General features: G+C 36.5%; 1 protein-coding gene across 1 annotated transcript in view; it reads left to right on the forward strand.

Annotated features, from left to right (window-relative positions):
• man1a1 (mannosidase, alpha, class 1A, member 1) overlaps window positions 1-13181 on the forward strand; it is a 176581-nt gene that overhangs the window by 40359 nt on the left and 123041 nt on the right. The window contains exon 3 of the mRNA XM_065256245.2: window positions 12026-12141. Coding sequence (XP_065112317.1) covers window positions 12026-12141 — 116 coding nt within the window. The remainder of the gene's footprint in view (window positions 1-12025; window positions 12142-13181) is intronic.

Raw genomic sequence — 13181 nt, forward strand, 5'->3', positions numbered from 1 at the left:
GGAAACCGCTCCATAATGGATGAATTATTTACAAATTTAAAGTAGGGCTGCACGATTTGGGTAATTTATCCCATTGCGGTTATTGATGCTAATATTGCAATGTGCGATTGCGATTATAATAAATGGTGTCATGAGTAAACTTGATGGGTTTTAAGGAAAATCCACACGCAGTTTAGGGATAATGCTAAAATGTGTAAAACTAGAAATGTTTTTGTATTGCCACGTGATGTAGCAACTGCTCAGTGTTAGTAATCCTAAATCCAAAATACCTCCATACAACAGACATAGTTTTTTTTCAGCTACCAGATCACTGTCAATCTCCTCTGCATCCATCTTCGCTCTGGTATTTCCGCGCTGCGCACACACAAGTGACAATGCACGCCACACACGTGCATGCCACACGTGCACTGCCTTTTTTGTTCGTTTTTCTTTCTTTTTTTAAACAGCAAGAAAAATCATCAAACTGTTATCAGAAAGTTTGTGTTAACAAGTCCACACATTTATTTATTTAATATAATTGCAACATTTTGCTGTCATATAATCGCACAGGCTGACATTGCGATTGCGATTGCGATGCGATTAATTGTGCAGCACTAATTTAAAGTGACCTGCTAAGGAATATTCTCCTGTTTACGTGCCAGTATCCTTTACTCCAGAACATTCAAAACATTCAGGATTGTACCACCTTGCTGGTACTGCCAATGTCACTTTCAAATAGCTTTGGAGGTCAACCTTCATTTCCATAATGCCGTTTCCAGAAAGCTTCCTTTCAGTGCCAAAATGAGCAACCATCTGTCACACAGGCCGTGTTGAGATGATCTCCACACGTGATGTTACCATCAGACTTTACTGTTTGTTTCTTCTTTGTTTGTTTACCCCGGAAATGACAATTTGAACGATGCTTTGCAGGGCCAGTTGTGGATCTCATGGACTGCATTGATTAATCCATAACATGCACTGAGATGGAAGACCGTTCAATAGCTGATTGTACATTCGACACTGGATTGTTATCACGTTCGATCCACAAGCTTCTCAAGGGGTATAATGTTGTTGAGATTGAGTCTGTTTTGAAAGATCAAGCAGATGTTTTTTTTCTTTGAAATAGATTGCTATGCCCTTACCTGAGATCACAACACGATCTCTAAGGGCTCGGCAGAGATTTGTAGTCATGGATAGCTTTATCTCGAGTCCAGTTTGTAATTTACCAGTGTAATTGCAATTGATAAGACCTTTGTATAGTGCCCAAGAGTCTCTTCTATTACTGTGTAGTGGACATCCCTGTAGATAAGTCTGTATAGACTGCTCCTGGTTTGGGTCAGCTACAAGGTGGAGAAAGATCAATAGTATTGCAATATTTAACTTGACAATACTCTGTTTGAATAGGAATAGATTTTTGTATAAAAACGATGTGTTAAAAATGTTTCCATTGCCATTCTCAAGGCGTTGTAACGACACAGGAGTGCACACATATTCACTGTCAGTGTAGGTTTTGTTGGTTTTGCCTAAAGAAAGAAAAGGTTGGTTTGCATCGTCTATGCATAAAATACAGACTGCATTTGTTTAGTGTTTGCATGCATCTGCTTTCAACCTTCGACATGTTGCATTGTAGGCTTCTTGATTTCACCAGGACATGAAGGAGGTGATTGTTTGATATTTTTGGTTTTTATTAGGGATGCACCATTACAAAATTGTGTGTCAATACAAATATTTTATTACTTAACTCTTTCACCGCCAGCGTTTAAAAAATTGCCAGTGAGCGCCAGCGGTTTTCATGATTTTCACCAAAGTTTAATGCCTTCCAGAAAATGTTCTTCTTTAAATATATAAACAAACAATATACCAAATGAATGAGCAGACCATCTGCTTTCAAACAAAAAAAACTGTTTCATCCTACCTTTAGTGGTTCTTTTGTAATCAGCTTTTGAATATGGGTAGGTTTCTGCAAAAACACCACATTTTGAGCAAAAAGCAGAGATAATTCCATTTTTGTGACGGACTTTTCATAGAGATCCCATTCAGAGCGATCTTTAAAACAGACACGGACATGCAGCCGCTTGCCATAGGGCAATACTTCCGGGTTTAAAAAGGTGTGCCACCTGGTGGATAATAGCGGTATTGCCGAAAGAAGGAAAATCTCGTCATTGGCGGGGAAGCGTTTTCTCTTAATTGACGAGATATCTCGTCAATGGCGGTGAAAGAGTTAAAGGTGGAGTGCACAATATCTGAAAAAACGCTTTGGAAAAGGGTCGGGACGACTACCAAAACACACTTGTAGCCAATCAGCAGTAAGGTGCATGTCTACTAAAGGATATTGTTGCCTGGGTTGCTTATGTGTGGGGCGGGTCTATCAAAAGAAGGTCCAGATTCTATTGGGAAGGGGCGTGTTTGTTTAGGTGATTTCAAATGTCAACATTGGCTTTCAGAGATCATGGACCCAGTCTTTAGAATAGGGTTTCAAATGTCTGCATATACAAACAACAATTTTTCAACTGGACACAATACATTTTATTTTAAGCAACATATAAACATGTATGCCAGGCAAAAATAAGGCCTTAAATTATAATATTCTTTCAAAAAAGTATAAAAATTATAAAATAAAAGTGTATTAATATTAATAATATTAAATGTTAACATCAAATCAATTTCATGACTTCATTATTTAACTTAATTTTGTGTAAACACAACTTCAAAACGGTATCACATAAAATTTTAGTGGTTTTGAAACCTTGACTCTTTAAAACCTCGGTATACCTTGAAACCAATAACTGGCCCATGCCTAATAACTATGTAAAATACTTCTGATAAAAGTTTAAAAAGGATGAAAAATACATGTTTTTGAAGTTAAACATGCAATACAGATTATTGGCTGATATATCAGTGCATCCATATTTTTTTATAAGTACGGTAAGGGTACTGTAAAGCAATGCTCATAAATTATTTACTCTGCTGATACTCATAACCGGCCTACTCAAGTTGTCATGCAACTAAATGTTTTGGATGTGGTTTAGTTTTGCCACAAGAAAAATGAAACCCTAAACGTTTTTTAAGGCGAAGCAATGATGGCATGTGGTGAAAGTTGCACGAGCAAGGATGTCTTATATGGTCTATAGATTTCTAGCTATAAAGCAACTTAATATAGCTATTAAGTAGATATTTTGCCTAAACGGATAAGAGGTTAAAAAGTCCTGGACTTGTTGTTGAAAGCAATGCATTGATATTACAGCAGAATATATATTTTTTAAATCATTCGAAAATTGAATACTTAGTCTTTTCTTTGAAAACAATAGAATGAGGTCACAATTCTCATGTTTTTGCAGGCACACCCTATTTTTTGTGTTGAGAGTTTGTCAGGGTGTAGCTTTTGTTTCTTTGGTCCAACAGTGTATCGTATTTTATCAGAGGTTTGAAGTTCTCACTCTCCCATGAGCTTTAGATTACAACCATGTGTAATACTTCTTAAGATGTTTGAATTCAAGCAAGTGTTATCTGTCAATAACATACTTTCACTCTCTGGTGCACTTGAGCGAGCTCATTTACAAATCCCATTTTGCTACGATCTGATGAACGTTTTAAAAACATACACGTAGACCACGTCAATACACCATTCAGACGGTGTCTGCTCTCCAGTATTTTAGAAAAGCGTGGGTCACACTCATCTCCGTCTGTTTCCCTGACGTTTAAAAGGTTTCGCCTGCAGTATGCTCTGATTTTGATTCAAAGAGAAAGGTTGTAAGGTAGAATAATGGCTTTAAACAGAAGCAGAGTTGAAAAGGCCACGTCAAACCATAAAACTGGAACTTAAACGACAAGCCGTTTAAGAAGCATGGAGTCTGTTTTGCTTAAAGAACGCTGAAGCCGTAGGAAACCAGAGGGAGGGCACTTTGCACGTTTTATGATGTGTTTTTTTTCTTGCCAGCACATCCTGTTTCCTTTTCCTGTTTCTCGTGACACCTTGTTGTCGTTCTCTACTACTTATGGATTGGTGAAGAGAGGGGGGCATGACATTCCTGTTGCCAGCACATGTTTTAAACCAAACCAAAGCTCTTTCTAATTTTTCTCAAGACCGATTGTTGTTAGAGAGATTCACGCTTTTATAAACAAGCTATTTCTTTGAAAATATACTCGGTGTTATTTTTCCGTCAACTACCATTGCTGTTGTTAGAATGGGTAAATGTTTGGCATATTGGCATTTCCTTGACATGTTTACGTCTTCCTCTTTCTTTGAGTTTCACCCAAAACCTCATGTTAAATAACTAGTGCAGTAACTTCCCTCTTTTTGCTTGTAGTCTGTGTTTTTTGTTGCAGTAATCCATAAACTCCCAGTTTAAAGCACTTACAGACCTACCTTCATTTACTAATTTGCAGATCATTACTTATTTCCAGCTTAAACTTTTATGGAGCCATAAACCGTTAGTGTTATTTGTTCTGGGATTTGTTCGACATATTTCTAATTGTTGTTATTAGTATCATTACTGGCTGGTGGTTATATAACAGTACTTAAATATAAAATACTTTTCAGTGTTTAAATAGGTCTACAGCATATGAAAAGCACATGTAATAAAAGCACTAAAGCACAATTATTATTACCGTATGTATCCAAATATAAGACGACCCTGAATATAAGACGACCCCCCCATTTTCCCGACCTATTTTTTTGGGGGGGGGGGGGATTTTGTGGAAAAAATCTGGTTTTCAACAGAAAGAGACAATTCATGAAAAAAACATTTTAACACCCTTATATACCAAATATTTGGATTAATTTGTCACAAAATAAAGTGCACTCTGTCAATGAATGAGTTCAGAAATGAATGAATGAGTGACAAAAATGAATAACCTTTCCACAAAAATGCAATAATTATGTAGGCCTATGTATGTATGTAACTGTGGTAATGTGAAGATAGATGGATAGAAAATACCCATCTGCTTTTAATCAAACACATCTAACTTATGTTGGCCCTGTACAGAGTCCCCCTGCTTTCTCCCTTTCCCCCATGATTTTGTCTATATCATGAATATAAGACGACCCCCCCATTTTTAATCCTTTTTTAGGAAAAAACCCTCGTCTTATAATCGGGTATATACGGTAATGATCATATTAGGGCTTGGGCCTATGCCGATATTATCGTATATCGACACTCGGTCTCTCTCATTGCGTTCTCACCGCGAGGGTACTGCTCTGCATGTTTTCAAATAAGTCTTGCGGTTCTTCAATGTTGTATGCTGAAGTCTGTGTGGCAATATCATGCAATTTTATTGTATATCGCAATATTTTATGGGGAATTATCGGTATAATTTTTTTTATACATTGCCCAGTCCTAGAATCAGCATGAGTACCCATGTACTTAACTCGTCAATGGCAAGGAAAGAGTTATCTCGTCAATTAAGAGAAAACATTTGCATGAAAAAACGTGTTCCTGATGAGTTTTTATGGTAATGTATAATACCAAATTATCCACTAGATTGCTTATCGACTGACCCAATTTTAGGGATTGACCGATATGGACTTTTTAGTGCCGATGTTGATACCGATTTTTGTTTCATCAGCCTTAGCCGTTGACCGATACAGGCTGCGGATTTTCTTGAGCCTATATTTGGAGCCGATACTGCTTTTGCTCACTCAATTTACATCATAAAAATGACACGACGATGCCAAATGTTACAAGTCTCAATTTAAAAAGTAACATTTATTGAACTAAAAAAAAAAAAAAAACTACATTTAACAAATAGTAAAAACAGGTGAGGGTGCTATGGAACCATGAACTGCAGTCTCCACAATGACGAGGAACTATCAGCAAAGGATATTGATTTCTAGCATTTTACTTCTACAAATATATATAGAGATGAGAAATAAAAACCCGCTTTGTCCAGCTATGATCAGCTGTTAGGCCGAGCTTTCAATATTGTCATGGAAAGGTTGATTGTTTTTACTCACATGACCTGCGATCGCTTGCGGCTTCTAGCACTCTGTCTGTAAATAATGCCGGAAAAAATCAGCGAACACAGCAGCCACGTATCGGAACGCAAAATCGGCCGATATATCGGTCTATCACTACCCAATTTATAAAAAAAACTGAAGCAAAAATAAAAAAATAAAAAAATGTACACTCCGTGTATGTTTTTGAGAATCTTTCTGAATCTGATCTCTAACAAAATTCCTTTAAAAAATGCAATTATTTCAGCTTTTTGCTAAACAAAATGTATTTTTAAAGAAAAATACCAATATTTAAGAGTTTATAAAGCAAAGAAAAAAATAAAGATATAGGATGAAACCTTTTTTTCCCATTTTGCTTGTTTGTTTGAAAGCAGCGGGTCTGTTCTTTCATTTGATATATTTGTATGTTTATATATTTTTAGAAGAAAATTTTCCTGGAAGGCATTTTGTGAAACTTTTGTGAAAATCGTAAAAAAATGCTGGTGAACAATTTAAAAAAAGGCTTGCGGGGAATGAGTTAAGTAATCGAACGTTAGATTAACGATTGTGTGAGCATAATATTTTTTTTTGTGGTTGGTTATGGCAGCATCTGAGGACTGACTGGTTACCATCACAGGTGCATATGGTCCATAGTGGTCATCGTTTCTTCCATGTTATTTTGTAACACATATTCAAAATTTTTTATTTAATGCAAACACCCCATCCCTATATGCCCCGCCCCCATATGCTACACCTCTGACTACTTGTTTTTCAGACTTATTTAGGGCTGGAACGACGCGTCGACGTAGTCGATTACGTCGATTACGTAATTACGTCGATTTGCCGGAAATGCGTCGATGCGTCGCACTGTTTACATTTTGAAATGAAGGCGGCTTCAGCTCCGACCGGGTGATACAAGTGTTATACCAAACAGACAGAACGCGATCAAAAGTGTGGGAATACTTTAAGCAGAGACCAAATAAAACACATACTGTGTAAAACTGAAATGGCATACCACAGCAGCGCAACACCTGTGTATGATCATCTTAAAAGAAGAAAACCTGGAGCTCTCCGACCTCAAAATGACGAGACGTCAGCGTAAGAATTTGAACTATTACAGTAAGTTTTTATACTTACTCTATAAACAATAGAATCAATACATATTGTGCTTAATACAGCTGCGTTTACATCTTCGTTTAATACGAGCTGCGAGACGCATGACAGACGTGACATTGCATCGCTTCTGGGCAGTATGTTGAAACAGTAAATAAAGAGCAGGACATGTTTTTATATTAATAAGTTATGAAATAATAAGTTACTGTCACATTGAGAACTGATAGGCATGTGGCCGCGTGCACTGAAAGCCAGCTGGCAGTGCGGAGTTCCCAATGAACGTCTTTTTTGCGAATATGTGCGCAGATATTACAGAAGCTCGTCTTGTAAGGTATTCCTGACATGTGTTTATTTAAAGTAACAGCGGCGTAAACGCTGTTTATAAAATATTAGAAGATCATACTAACTGAACTTGTTTTTTACCCGGAACTTAAGAAAAGTTAAATGTTAAAGTTAAATGAGAATGCAGTACTACTAATAGTAATAATATTAACAGTAATAATATAACCATTACATCTTATATAAGGGTTCATGAATCACAATGAACTTATTTTTACTTCAGTCTGAACTAATGCTGAGTTAATGCATGTACTAATCATAAACTAATGTTTAAAATATTAATATATGCCTATTTTATTGTTTAAGGTGAATAATGCCTCTTTTAAAGTGGCACTGCCACTTTATTTTTCATGTTGAAAATTTTGGTTTGTGTGTTTGTTTAATTAAGAAAATGCTTAAATAAAATGTTAGCGTTAATGGCAGATGTTACATTTATTATTTGTTGGGGAATTATATGTATAAAAAAATCATTAGACTATTCGATTAATCGAAAAAATAATCGATAGATTAATCGGTTGAAAAAAATAGTCGATAGTTGCAGCTCTAGACTTATTATCCTAATACAGTTACTATTATTGATTTATTGCATCATGTCTTTTGGCTCTAACTAAGCAAATCTTAAAAAAGGCATGTGAATGCTCTGTAGGCGGTGTTTGATTTAGGATGTTGCATACAAACATTACTCATCATAATAATTTTGTCATGTTGTGTCTTGCACATCAGCAAACAGAGCCAGGACTGTTAGATGAGCAACACAGCTGGTTGGCAGCTTTGCATTTCTTGAAGAGAGTTGCTTGCAGTGCCAGACTTCAATAATTAAAGTACAAAAGGCAGTGGCGTCAACCTGCTGCGTTTGTAATCAGTACAAATGTAAAATCCACTAGTGAAAGGCGTTTGTTGTTGTTGTTGAAAAATGTGCCGTTACCATATGCTCATTGTTCCCTTTCTATTTCAAGTTTGTGTGTCATAACATTAGCACCTTAATTTGCTGCATTAGTTTTCCTTTTTTCACGCTGTCTGTGAATGTGGCCTAAATGCTGAGTTCACCATAAACAAGACTTATCTTTAAATGAATTAAAACACTTTTTTTCAATGTAATACGTAGCATCAAAATAGAAAGAATCAGACTCATGGCTGAGTGATTACACGGTAAAAAATATGTCAAATCAACATAAAAAATTAGGTTAAACAATTTCAACTTGTTTTTATAAGTTACCGTATTTTCCAGACTATAAGTCGCTCCGGAGTATAAGTCGCATCAGTCAAAAATGCATATTGAAGAGAAAAAACATGTATAAGTTGCACTGGAATATACGTCACGTTTATTTAGAAAATTATTTTACAAAATCCAAACCAAAGAGCAGACATTTAACTCTTTCACCGCCATTGACGAGATATCTCGTCAATTAAGAGAAAACGCTTCCCCACCACTGACGAGATTTTCCATCTTTCCGCAATACCGCTATAATCCACCAGGTGGCGCCCTTCCGCAACTTTTTAAACCCGGAAGTATTGCCCTATGGCAAGCGGCTGCATGTCCGTGTCTGTTTTAAAGATCGCTCTGAATGGAATCTCTATGAAAAGTCCGTCACAAAAATGGAATTATCTCTGCTTTTTGCTCAAAATGTAGTGTTTTTGCAGAAACCTACCCATATTCAAAAGCTGATTACAAAAGAACCACTGAAGGTAGGATGAAACGGGTTTTTTTTTGTTTGAAAGCAGAGGGTCTGTTCTTTCATTTGGTATATTGTATGTTTATATATTTAAAGAAGAACATTTTCTGGAAGGCATTAAACTTTGGTGAAAATCATGAAAAACGCTGGCGCTGGCTGGCAATTTAAAAAAAAAAACGCTGGCGGTGAAAGAGTTAATCTGGAAAGGCAAGTTATTCATCTAAACAATAGCACAGAACAGCAGGCTGAATAGGTGTTCATATGTTAAACAGTTATTTACATGATACGCAATAACATACAGAACATACCTGGGAGGCTGAATAGGCTAAATTAACACAACAGGCACATCAAGTTCAAAAAGGTTGTGAAGTCATTACGCATCACTGAATCCATTGAATTACATAAACACAGGAGCAGCATAGAGCAGACTCTCGCACCTGTAGACGGTAATGGATTTTCTCAGTGTTTCATATGAAATAATTTTGACATATAAGTCACACGTCCCTATAAGTTACAGTACCCGCCAAACTATAAAAAAGTGCGACTTATAGTCCGGAAGAAAACGGTATGTCAAGTTATGACAAGTCACCTAAAATAGTATGTTGAACTGACTTGCAAAACCAAGTTTTTTTGGCTTCATGCTTCTTTTTTTTTTTACAGTGTATGCAACCAACATATTCAATCCTGGTGCTCGTCCAAATCCAATTTTTGCCCTCTCTCTATTAAAATTATATTCCCTTTAATCGTTTACAGCTTTTTTGTGCTCGTCACAGCTTTTACAGGTCAAAGACCAAAGCTACTGGCAATATTTTTCAGCTGGCCTTCACATTTTACTTGTCCTGTCATCTTTTTTGTTAAAAAGCTTTTTTGCAACATATTTTCAACATAAATGCTTGGACCTTTTGGCAAAATATTAGTCATTTAATTAGATGATGTCACTTTGTAACATTTAAATGAGCTGTGTGTAACATTGATTTGAACTTGGTACCAGAGTCTAAATTCAAAATATTGTAGATGTTTTTCCCTGCCCCTCTCTTGGGTTCCCAGACACATACAGGAGCGCAACTGATGATGGAAATCATATGTTTATATGGTCTTTTTTTACGTTTGCCATGTTTTTAGTTTTTTGCAAATTACAAACCCACTTGTGTGGATTTTTATAACTCAATTTGCGGCTCATTTTGGCGATTGCGTCTATCGGAGGTCACATTTATGGGCCATCGTGTTTTCATTTAAACAATCGTTATAACTGGCAAGCGACCTGCCGAAATACACTATTGGGTAAATTGGCAGTGGGCATGATCATACAGATCAGAGACAGACTCAGAAAATAATTGACCAAAGCAGTGTTTTTCAGAGAAACAGAACTTAATACACTTAAAAAAAAATGATTTTTAAGAAAAAATAAATATTTTTAGATCAAAAAATATAAAATTTAAGTGATTTTGTGCATAAAACAAGCAAAAAAATCTGCCAATGGGGTAAGCAAAAAACCTTGAACATTTTTCTTAAACACCAAATTTGGCAGATTTTTTTGCTTGTTTTATGCACAAAATCACTTAAATTTTATATTGTTTGGTCTAATTACTAGACTTATTTTCTTGGGTCATTTTGTTCATCAAGAAAAAACATCTTAATTTAAGAATTTTTAGATATTTTTACTGAAAACAAGACAAAAATATTAATATATTATAGTTTTTTTTTTTAGAGTACAGTCCAAAACCTACGTACAGCTTTTTTAAATCAGTACATTTCAACAATAATGCTCAACACATCGCATAAATTAAAATGTTTGTAGGGCATTAAACACATGTTTTTAAATGGATCCAAGATATACAGTAGTAATATTTTAATGTGCTGTTATTAGCCTCTTTCACACAATAATTCTGGTAAATTACCATGAATTTACCAGAATGAATTTACCAGTAAATACAAAAATATGCTGTTCACACATGCAGTGACGTTCTGTCTTTTTACCAGTAAGACATCATTCACACATCAGTATCAAAATACCGGTAAACTCGGAGAGAAAGCGGAAGTTACCTGTGGCGCGCGGCCGGCGAGCTCCGTCCGTGTCGTATTTGTAAACGGCGGGTTATGACTTAATATCCACGGTCCGTATTTTGTTGTTTTCACATCGGTGGCAAGCGGTCGCGAAGTTGCTCATGACAAAACAACCTTGCGTTAGGCGGCGTCAAACGGAACCTGCGCGTTTGCACATTAGGCTTCACAGATGGTGTGCTAAGGACGTCGGCAATTTGGCAATTAGATGGTAAGCTGTTTTAAACAACTTTGGTGAAGAATGTGGATGTTAACTTCAGGTGTGCTCGACTTTTAAGCAACATGTGTGTGGAAACGTCTGTAAACAGTCTGGGGGATACCGCGTCACCTGTATAAAAAACTTTCTGATTGGCCCGCCCGATCTGTCAGCGCGGTCTGACGTCATCTAAATGCCGGTAATGCTATATTTTTCGTTCACACACAGCGCTTACCGGCAAATTACCGTTAATCTTACAACCTGTCTTACTGGTAAATTGGGAGCACTGATTTACCGGAAAGGTTCTGTTCACACATGACATGTTAACTGCAATTTACCAGTAAATTACCAGTAAAGACTGTATGTGTGAAAGGGACTATTAAGTTCTGAACTGCCTATGATCGAGTTATTAAGCGTCTGGGTTCCAGTTACACAGGATGTTGAGTTATCTGCTTACGCTGGAAGTGGTCTTAAAATTATGTAAAGTCTCTTTATCTGAATCTAGGTTTACAGTTGAGGGTTTACTTGCAAGGTTTGTATTTGCGGCCCGGTTTTGTTTGCTCTCTGCAGAGTTTTTTCTCCCAGGCAGGGTATCGGTGACAATATATCTGAGGCTCTGAAGTGTTTATCATAAAGCCATCGGTACATTAGGCTGCAGCTGTGTTCTTCTAATCCTAAAGGTAAACCCACAGGAAATCTTCTAAAATGATTTGTTGTCATACTTATCCACAGGAAGTCTCAAAGGAGCCACCATTGTGGATGCACTGGACACGCTCTACATCATGGAGATGTATGACGAATTCGAGGCTGCTACAGAGTGGGTGGAGAGAAACCTGGATTTTAACATGGTAAGACCGTCTCAGGCTTTTTGACTTCTAAATGATTTTAATGATTGCATAATAAAATGGATTCAATCAGAATAATGACTTTTTGATGAGGCTTTTATACATGAATTTATGAATGTGAATTGTGTTCAGGTCATCTTGAGCTTTTCTGGGTTGGCGAAGTCTCTTATCATTAGTTCTTGTTGATCAGCCAGTAGGGCTCTGACTCATGTTAATGCGTAATCAGACTTCAGACATCTGCCAACAATACCACTCTCCAGAGTTCATATAATATCTCTACAGTTTTCCTTTCTCTTGTTCCAGTTGTTTGTACTAAACTTTATTTCCACACTCTTTACCACTAATCTTTTATTCATGACACTTGAGTTCATGAGTCCAGATGTTTTTTGTTTGAAGCTTTTTTTTCATAATACCACTGTCACCATGATGTTAAAGGGTCATTTCATGAGAATCATATTTTTCTTCATTTTATGAGAAAGTAGAAGATTTTAATGTACTATCAAAACATGAAGTCATGTTCAAAGAACATGAAATTAACCTCATATGCAAAACGGATGAATACATAAATGCAAAGATGTCTTTTGGATGATCAGGAACTTGGCCTGCCTAGTTATAATGAGGCATTGGATACTAAGGTTGTAAATCAGACAGTTTATTGTAATACGGTACAATATCAATTTTCTCCATGAGCCATGCAATGTTTGCCGGTACATCAAACATTTCTTCGATGCAATAACGATTTGATTCAGTAAATTTGTCTATGCTTTAATATAATGAGCCTAGTTAAGCAGTTACATTTTAACTAAGGGTGTCACGATTTCAATTTAAAATCGAAATCGATCGAAATTAAGTCACAACCTTGAACTTCGAATAAAAAAATAGGATCGTCGATGCCGCCACGCCCCCATGTCATGTCCGGTCGGCTTGTCAAGCGGGGGAAAATAAACCTCTCAGAGGTGCCTTTAAAAAGATGGGTCCAGCGGAACCCGATTTGTATTTTAAACACGAGGGATGTATTGCTACAACTCCTTGTAATGCATATC

This window comes from Paramisgurnus dabryanus, chromosome 12 (genome assembly GCF_030506205.2).
Source record: "Paramisgurnus dabryanus chromosome 12, PD_genome_1.1, whole genome shotgun sequence".
In the NCBI taxonomy this organism is placed as follows: Eukaryota; Metazoa; Chordata; class Actinopteri; order Cypriniformes; family Cobitidae; genus Paramisgurnus; species Paramisgurnus dabryanus.